The sequence below is a fragment of the Cupressus sempervirens genome, chromosome 8, assembly GCF_028749045.1.
Source record: "Cupressus sempervirens isolate cs-2001-9-10 chromosome 8, ASM2874904v1, whole genome shotgun sequence".
Lineage (NCBI taxonomy): Eukaryota > Viridiplantae > Streptophyta > Pinopsida > Cupressales > Cupressaceae > Cupressus > Cupressus sempervirens.
Window position 1 is genome coordinate 662167807 of NC_143125.1, and position 10462 is coordinate 662178268.

Sequence of the window (10462 nt, forward strand, 5' to 3'; positions counted from 1 at the left end):
AAGCAAATGAAATATTTTTACATTTCTTTAAAAAAATTCAAATTAAATATTTCTACAATTCTAAAAAAAGTCTTATACATATTTTAGTATTTTTACATTAATATTATTCCATAAACCTAGAAACACTAGCACATTATTTGTATCTAAAGCCAATATGAAAGAACTAAGACTGAAAAAAATGAAAAAAAAAATCTTATATAATTTAATTTGTTTTTATGTTATATGGCTGCCCTAAAAAAACTATTGATAAACCAAGGTATGTGAATATTGTATATCTATTAAACTATTGGTAAAACTTGTACACACTACATATTTTCTTAACCAAGGTATGTGAATATTGTATATCTATTAAATTATTGGTAAAACTTTACACACTACATATTTTCTTAAAGTTATACCACAATTTTTCAAAGTTATAAGCATATTTCATTTTTCTCTTTTTACATTAGGTAGGACTCAAGTTGTATCACAACTCTTTTTTTATTATATTTTTATTATTGAACTATAGCTGTTATGAATAACATTATTTTTTTTCTTATATATAATATGAAATGAACTAAAAATGTATATTATTTAGATGTTGACTAATAGATAGTTGCATAGCTTTTAGGAGTATCCATGCTAAAATTAAATATAAAAATTTATTATGTAATATTTGTAACCCAATAGATACTTTAATGCTTAAATAATAATTGCATATATTCTATTAATGGATCAAATAATTACAAGTACAAGTACTCTCATAAATGTTAAAATATGCTCAAACACCAAATGCACTGCACAATGAAGAGATTTCACTACCCGTATAAATCTTGATAGAGCCATTTACAACACAATACTTATGAAACCTAACTTTCATTACATATGTCTAATTAAAAGCATATTTAATTATTGGAAGGATTGAATCTCAAACACTTGTTAAGCCGATAGGCTTATTGTGGGAGCTTTGCTCTCTAATTTGCTTGTTTTGCATGAAAATGTTGTAAGACTGGACGGAAATGTTGTAAGACTTCTCGGTTTTATGATTTTTCATTGATGTAAAAACTCATTTTAAAAAATTGAAATTTTCTTTATCATTGTCAATTTTGTAGGAAAGTTTCTAACTTTTATGTCTTCTTCAAAAGTTTCTATTTTTTATTCTATTTAACTTATATGTTTATCAATTAACCTATGTTTTTCTCCCATTTCTAACATTGTGTAGGCTCTATTGGATTTTTTACTGTCAACAATTTTGGTTATTTTTCTTCTTTTGCATGTTCATTTTTTTTCATATATGCAGGTATTATAATGCCACAAGTTTATATATTGGTTTGAATTGCTTGATAAGTTTAACATAATAATAAGTACATAGTGAGTAGTTACAAAATGCATGCATATAGATTATAGAAAAGTTTATATACTAGTTTGAATTTTTTGATGAGTTTAATATAATAATAAATACATAGTGAGTAGTTACAAAATGCATGCATATAGATTATAAAGAAGTTGAGGAAACAAATAGAAATGGTAATACATGCATGACAACAAAAAGTATGACCAGGGCTAAATCATATTAGTTATAAAAATTTCTTAATTTTATAACTATAGGTTTGTTTCAATTTATTGTTCAAATCATTTTTGATAGCCTAGATTTCATTTGCAAATTTATCCATCTCTCTACAAATATATGTACTCATATATCTGTGTTGTTTATGAAAGACATTGAAATTCTATTATTTTTATTATCAAATATGTTGACAATGATTCATGTTTTTTAATAAATCTTAAAAATAATAATGATAGTCAATTTATATATACATTTTAATTTTAGAATTAAAAATTAAATTATCTTAAATTATAATTTTAAATGCAAAAAGTCAATAGAATACAAAAACAAAAAAAACAAAAAAAAAAGATTGCATTTTTATCTAGATTTTATTTTTAGAAAAGTTGATTATAGAAAAAATATAGAAAGATTGTTTTCATATTAATTACAATTTGAAATTATATGCTTGCAAAAATATAAAATAGAATATAGATACTTATATTTTAAGAAAAATATAGAAAGTTCGCATTAAGTCTAGATTTTTAGTTTTTTGGTTTTAAATTTAAGTTGCTTCATTTTAGAAAATTGAAAATAGAATTTAATATAATTTTAAATTTTTAAATAATATATAAGTAAGAAGAAAAATTAAAATATATATCTAGCGTGCACACACACACATATTTATATTTATATTTTTGAAATTTGGTAATTATTAAGATAAAAAAAAAAGGTACAAAAAAATGTAGATTGAATATCTTCAATAGATATAGACAAATTTCCTTTGTAAGTAGATTTTAGTAAATTTATAGTTTAATGTTATCATTTGATTTTTTACATAAAAATGATTTCAAATTTAGAAAACTTTGTTATATACATAGATTAGTTTGTACCGTTTAAAAAAAATTCTAATACAAATGTTGTTTAAAGTAAAAATATAGAATAATTGTCTACATATCAATTATAATTTGAAATAATATGTATGCAAAAACTTAAAATAAAATAGGAATGCTTCTTTTTTTTTTTAATAAATATAGAAAGTTAACATTTAACTCTAGATTTAGCTTTTTAGTTTTCAATTTATGTTGATTCATTTTTAAAAATAAAAATAAAACTTTGTATAATTTTAAAATTTGAAATGATTTATAAACAAGAAGAAAAATTAAAATATATGCTATACAAATTTCTTTCTATTTTTTAAAAGATTATTTCTATATTTTTTAATTTAGTAAGTATTAAGATAAAAATGAAATGCATGCAATTAAATATTATTTACATACCTTCAATAAATAGAGAGATTTTATTTGTATCTTGGTTTTAGTTTTATAATTATAGTTTAATTTTATAATTAAAATATTTTTAAATAAAAATGTTTATCATATATGTAAATTAATTTATATTTCTTTTTATTTTAAAAAAATTCATAATTATTTATTCATTTAAAATTTAAAAAAATTATTTTAATTCCGACATAATACATAATATAAGTATTTACTTACCTATATTTTAATAATGTATTCTAGGATCATTATATTCTCACAACTTTTAGAACTATCCATTATGTAAATCCTAACTATAACCATAATCTCAATACTAACTATAATCATAATCTCGATTCTAACCATATTCATTTTCCTAGACCTTTAACCCTAGGCTAAACCTTAATCCAAACTTTAATCATGTACCTACAATGTGACCTTAACTATGGCTTAAACCTTAAACATAATGTTAATTCCAACTTAATTCAATTTTGTCTATGGATTGAAAATTGTATTCACCTACTAAAAATATAAATCCATTTATCTTAATAAATTAACCATTTACCTATAATTAAAATTTATTAAATCATACTTAGAAATTGAACCCTTACCCTAAAAAAATGAGTTTTCGATACTTTCCAAAATCTTCTCTATACATTAAACTTTGAACCTAACTCTAATACTTACATAGAACAAAATTGAATCATAATATATTTGAAACATAAACAAGTTAACCCTAATCCTACACTACGTAATTAATTTTAAGAAATGTTTGTGTACCATAGCCTTAATCCTGAGTGATATTAAAAATTTAAGATATATTTAAATCATAATCCTAACTCTAATCTTGTCCAACTTGAAACATAACCTCAAACTTAACTCTAACCCTAATTAAATATTATGTTAAATTGAAAACCTAATCTAATTATAATTCTAAATTTAACCATAATAGTTCTTTGTTTTCTTTCATTCAATTGCACAAATCATTCCTATTGGCTAATGGTTGCACGTACATAAATGCGCAACTGCTAGTATATTGTCTATTAAATAGAAAGAATGTTGTGATTTGACAATTTGTAAGTTTACACATTATTTGTAAGATTATAAAAATGTAACGAATAGTTTACTACAAGTTTTTAATATTTTAATATTTACTCTTATGTTGACTGTCCAATGAATTGAAAATTTTATTTTGTTGGTGTTGACTAAGATAGTTTGATAGATTTTAGTGTATCTATGTTTTATTTAAAGTAAAATTAACAATTCATTATATGATGCTTACTAACACAAAAATAAATATTTGTTTATATTTATGTTGCATAGACTAAATATTTGGTAGTTGAAGATTCTAATCTAAACATTTACAAAGTAATATTAATGAGACAATTATAAGAAAAAACAAGTGAGACAATTATAAGAAACAAGTGTCACATAGTGACCTAGTACTTGGGTTAGGTTCTTATATAGATATAATTTTAATTTAATAAATTTTTATATTCTATTAAATATTTTAAATAATAAAATCTTATATATTTATAATTTTCTATAATAGTATTAATTATAATATAAAATTAAAATTTATTTATTAATATAATTATTGATATATGTTTTATTGCATATATATTATGTCATAGTATTATATTATAAATAAATTATAATATTCTTATAATAATAATATATAATAATATTTGTTAGAAATATTAGTTTTTAGTATTTTTAATTGAATGAAAAAAATTATATTATAAAAATGTAATATTAAAATATAAAAATTTAAAATAACCCACTTATATTAAAGAAATAAAAATGAATCATCACTAGTTAAAGAGTAACATTGAATTTTATCTCATATGAAGGAGAGAGAATTATTCTTTAAATATTGACTAATAAAAAGTTAGGGAATTTTCTTATATCTAACTTATATTTAAACTAAATTAAAAATTCAACTATGTGATGCCTATTAACACAATAAATAAACCAGTTGACATTTGAATGTTTAAACGACAGAATATATACTCTTTTTAATGGATGAAAATAGGAAAAGTAATCTCCAACCATTAAGATATGCTCACCTAATGAATGCCATAAAGATTCCACCACCGCATATAAATCTTATTCCTACCAGTCAAAACACAAAACTCTAATCAGACTTCCAAATCTCTTCACATGCAATTCCTGCGAGTTTCCCATTTTTGCGTTGGAGACGCCCTTGTCATGGAAAGTATGATGTACACGTACTTATCTCTTTATTTAGAATAGACAGCATGCTGAACATTTTCCGGACCACTTCACCCAAAATGTTTGGATGGAGACAATGTTTATACTCATCGACGTTGAAGTTTATTTTGGAAATCAGTGGGTTGCGTGTTGAATTATAACTATGCCAATGTTTTCTATTTTGCTTGGGCACTCGGTTATCTCGTAGATCTTGACTAAACTCCATCTGCCATTCAAAGCTAAGACCACAGGGAGCACATATATTTTATAGTTATTCCCAATTCTTACTGAAACATATGAAGATTGTATGAAGGTTCCATAGTTTTCTCTGCTGGTAAACATGACTGATGGTCTTAGCTCACCATTGTTGAAGGAAGAGGAGCAAAATAATGGTATTAGTAATCATGAAGTTAACGGCATAGAGAATAGCAGATTAACAGACTTGGATAGTATTGTTAGTTTGCAACAGCTGATAAAAGAGAGTTTGGTGGAGTCAAAGAAATTATGGAAAATTGCAGGGCCTGCCATTTTTACCAGACTGTGTTCATATTCAATGATGTTAATCACAGCAATGTGTGCAGGCCATTTGGGTAATGTTGAGTTGGCAGCTGTGTCAATTCAAGGCTCTGTTATTGGACTCCTGGCTTTTGGACTCTTGGTCAGTAAAACCTTTTCTTGCCCTCTTTTCTCTCAATATCTAATTTAGCAACATTTTCCTGATATGTAGTAGACAAATATTACTGTTTCAAACTTATGTTGGGTGGTTTATAGCTTTGATGATGTAGGATTACAAGTAGTAGATTCAATTGAAGGATATAAGAAGGCATGCAGTTGTTATGTATATGTTGCAACAAGCTAAGATAGAAGAAAATATGGTTTGAGTTTTCTATAGCCTTCTGAAACAAGAAAGAGAAGTTTTCTCAATGCACAGCTAATAACTATTAATGTTTGTTTATCCTCTGTCAATCCATATTACCTGTCTTAAAAGTATAATCATCCTTTCTTAGTGGAGTAAACAATTGTAATTAGTGCTTATTCTTCATCTGAGAGAGCAGAATCACTAGTAATTACAGTGACGATAAAAAATTTATTAAATAACAGTTGTTATTATCCGAATCTGTACAAGACATAGTTAGTAATGGGATTTTTGAGAAGTGTATGTAGAAATCCAATTATACTTTTGATTATATTTATGAAGTCATTAAAAATTATAATAGAATTGTTTACTATTTTTGTTTGGATATTTATTTGTTTTAATTTATACATAAATTTTTAATAAAAATGAGACTTTGTTATCTGTCTGTCGTATTTGGGAAGACTTTTAAACAATTTGATTTAGATATAAAAAGTATTAGGTATGATTAGTAGTTGCAACGTATTTACCAAATATTTTCGTGGTCACATTGTCAGAGGAAAAGCAGAAGCTATTTTTGTCAGTCGTTTATTATTATGCACATGCTCAATTATTAGTAGATGACAATAATCAAGATAATGTCCGTAACTGTTGTACATTTAATATATATTAATAGTTTGTCGTTGAAATCATAAATATTTGAGAAGAAAATGCTATTGCCTAGCATTCGTTTCTCATTATATCATAGAAGTAGTTATTATTATAAATATTTAATATTTTAAATGGTCAAAGTTGAGTGGTTAAGGATTATTCTCCATCAAATCAATATTAAGAAATACTTATCTTAACATATTTATAAAGACTCTAAAATCAAATAACCAAACCTGTTAAAAAATCAATCATTATTTAAAATAAAGTTATTAATAAAATTAATAATAATAAATTAAAAATATATAAGAATCTTTATTGTCATAGTAATAATTACATTTAATATTAATCAATAATACTATTGTAAATTAAGTAGGAAATTAATTTCATATGAATTGAGATTACATGTTAATGTTTAGATTAAAATAAAAGTTCAAGAGTTTTTTGATAAATAGTTTCTTTTATTTTGTTCAAGTATTATTAAGTATTTTCTTTAATTTCATTAATGTTTAATCATTTTACTATATTTAATAGTTTATAGTATCTCATTTACTAGCGAGTGGCATAGAAGTTGATGATGACTTCTCCAAAATTTACTTAAAGCTTTATCTCATTTACTAGTGAGTGGTATAGAAGTTGGTGATGACTTCTCCAAAATTTACTTAAAGCTTTATCTCAAAACTTATAAAGAGTTTAGTCTTTTAAGAACTATGTATTATGTATTACTTTAACCTAATAATATACAAATTAATATGATAAAATTCAACCTCTTTTCTTATTATATGTATTCTATACTCTTAAAATAGAACTTGTTCACTTGATTCAAGATTTTCTCTTACATCTCTTACCTCTCCTATTCACATAGCCTTAAAAAAATAATGGATTTGATATTCTTGTTTTGACTTCTCTCTTCAATACCATTATCTTATATTTTCCCTTACTTTTGGTATTAAAGTTTTACTTAGTTCAAGACAGCGCCTTGCATCTATGAGCTTGTAGTGAAGTTCAAAATCATTTTCATTTTACCGAATCCACTATGCCAAAATTTTAACTGCTTTGTATACAGCTGGGAATGGGCAGTGCATTGGAAACCCTCTGTGGTCAGGCCGTTGGAGCACGAAAACTTCAAATGGTTGGAGTCTACTTGCAGCGTTCATGGTTAATATTACTGGGTACAGCAGTTCCTTTGAGTTCTATTTACTTCTTTGCCACTCCAATCCTTAAGCTTTTGGGACAGGAAGATGATGTAGCTGATCTGTCTGGTAAATATTCACTTTGGATGCTACCACAACTGTTTGCCTATGCATTATATTTCCCAATGCAAAAGTTTCTTCAGGCACAGAGAAAACTTATGGCCATGGCTTTTATTGCCTTAGCGGCATTTGTATTCCATGCTTTTCTGAGCTGGTTATTAATTTTCGAAGCGGGTTTAGGGTTAGTTGGAGCAGCTATTACAGCAAACTTATCATGGTTTATTATCGATATTAGTCAGTTTTTGTATATAGTCTACTTCTGCCAAGATGCTTGGAAAGGATTCTCCTGGCTAGCATTTCATGATCTCTGGGCTTTTGTTCGACTTTCAGTGGCTTCGGGTATTATGTTATGGTTAGTAGCACAATGATTGATGAATTGAACTTTGATTTAAGAAATGTTAATAACATATCTCTAACGAAATGACTCAGTCCGTGTTACTCATATTCATTTCTGGATTTTTGGCTTATTCAGTTTGGAAATCTGGTATATGATGTCACTCATTGTAATGACGGGTAATTTGAAAAATGCAACAATTGAAGTCGATGCGTTATCTATCTGGTATCCTTCAAAAATCTAAACTCTGTCTCAAATGCAACTTGATTAGTACCAATTAACTCAGACTTGAGCATTTCATAGGTTTAGGGTTTAGGGTTTGGGCGTCTCAAGGTGTATATAGTTGTTTAAACCTGTTTTTTTTTCAATCAGTAGTTAAATGTTCTCCTTTTGACAGTTCTTAATCTGTTCATTTTACAGCATGAATCTGAATGGATGGGAAGCCATGATCTTCATTGGTTTCAATGCTGCCATTAGGTATGAATTTTCCTTTCGGTATATCATGTTTCATACTCGTTTTGGATTCTTCTGAAATAAATTTTATCAGCCCACTACAAGATATATTCCGTGGTATACATATATTACTAGAACAATCAAAATCCTTTCATCTCTATGGTAAACTTTCAATCCATGCCTATTTCTCATTCAATGCATGCAGTGTGAGAGTATCGAATGAACTTGGAGCTGGTCACCCTAAAGCTGCAAAATTTTCTGTCATGGTGGTGGTCGTAACATCATTGTCAATTGGGCTTATATTCATGGCCATCATTCTTGCAACCAAAAATGATTTTGCAGTACTATTCACGAGTAGTGAAGTGGTGATGGAAACAGTGTCCAACATGGCAATTTTACTTGGAGTGACAATGGTTTTGAATAGTGTACAGCCAGTTCTATCAGGTAGAATCTAAATACCCATTCCCATTCACAAATCTTGTTTTACATGGAGGCAATTGTGAATACTATGTAGTTGATGATCTTTTTCATCAGTGATTCATACTGTTGTATCATGTTTATTGAAGCCTCTTTTTTCTCGGTGCAAAAAACTCAGGTGTGGCTGTAGGTGGAGGTTGGCAAAGTCTGATAGCGTATGTAAACATAGGGTGCTACTATGTTATTGGATTACCCCTTGGCCTTCTTATGGGATATAAGTTCGACCTTGGAGCCAAGGTATACACTTTGTATCTTTCCTATTTATCTGTCCACTATAAAAAGTATGAAGCTCTTCTGAATTTGAAGTTTGTATGTTGAAACAGGGCATTTGGACAGGCATGATTTGTGGAACAGCCCTCCAGACTCTTATATTATTGTTAATCACATATTTCACTAACTGGAATCGAGAGGTAAAGCATCATATTTCTTTGGAAACTATTGGGGCATTATCTCAATTGTTATTGTGACTATTTTTTAATTTGTACTTCAGGCCGCTCTAGCTGAGAATCGTATAAGGAAATGGGGAGGATCAGCTGAAACTCAGACAAATGGATCATTAAAAGTGAGTGCGTGCATGTTATATAGATTACTTGAAAAACATATGGAATCATTAATTCAAGTGAAGTGAACTTTTTTCATATTCTGATCGATGCTCTCAAATTTGGGTTGCAGGGGGAAGAGAATGATGAGAGTATTCCATAGAAATATTGAAGACCATCTATGAAAACCTTCGGAAAATAGCTCTGAAACATTTCTTAAAGATCCTCTTCTACTGCAGCTACAAATTAGTTGTGTTGGAGAAGGGCATGCTCAAGTAGATGGTTAATCAAGAGGCTGATTGATATTACATTTGTACCAGCTTTACCATCAATTTGATTTTGTACAAACATAATATTATAGACGACTGAAACTATTCTCGAAATTCAATTATTCAATTATGTTGTAAATTCAAGATATTCAAAGATATACAATAGAACTAAATCATAGATAGAGCAAAACTAATTAGCAAAGAGATGAAAACCTAGAACAAAATATAGCAAAGAAATTCTTGTATACTGTGAGAAAAAATTCGTACCTAAAGAAAGCCCACAAAAAAATAAAATTAATTTGTCTCTTATGAAAATCTACACCAATATAGAATTTTGTTCTGGATTTTGAAGTGTTTCATTACATTTAAAACTTGAAAAGGTAAAAAGGTTCTTCCTACTCCAAGTCCTAATTTACAGTCACAACTAATATAAAAAATTGTAAATGATTTTCAATATGATGGAATCACACTATGAACCACTTGGCCTAAATGATAAATATACCTCAATGCGTCTAGGAGTTCTGATCGGATTAGCACGGGAACGAATCTCTGATAGAAAATATAATTTCGAATTTCTTTCATGCAGCTATATGAACGGATAGTCATATGTTGGTTGCATTTCATGCATGAAATTATTGAGA

At 27.1% G+C, this 10462-nt stretch overlaps 1 protein-coding gene across 1 annotated transcript; it reads left to right on the top strand.

The window, feature by feature from the left end:
* Positions 1–5178: 5178 nt before the first annotated feature.
* On the top strand, positions 5179–9952 carry LOC149544192 (protein DETOXIFICATION 33-like). Its single transcript, XM_089798709.1, has 9 exons — positions 5179–5653; positions 7563–8101; positions 8222–8308; positions 8504–8560; positions 8742–8980; positions 9132–9250; positions 9337–9423; positions 9504–9575; positions 9686–9952. The coding sequence occupies exons 1-9, from the start codon at positions 5336–5338 to the stop codon at positions 9713–9715; spliced, it is 1548 nt and encodes a 515-aa protein (XP_089654835.1). The 5' UTR covers positions 5179–5335; the 3' UTR covers positions 9716–9952.
* Positions 9953–10462: the final 510 nt, after the last annotated feature.

Excerpts from the sequence above, each read along its gene's own strand:
- LOC149544192 (XM_089798709.1), top strand. The coding sequence starts at position 5,336 with ATGACTGATGGTCTTAGCTCACCATTGTTGAAGGAAGAGGAGCAAAAT. Across the intron at positions 8,309-8,503 it reads GTCGATGCGTTATCTATCTG|CATGAATCTGAATGGATGGG; the intron begins GTATCCTTCAAA and ends TTCATTTTACAG. Across the intron at positions 9,251-9,336 it reads AGTTCGACCTTGGAGCCAAG|GGCATTTGGACAGGCATGAT; the intron begins GTATACACTTTG and ends ATGTTGAAACAG.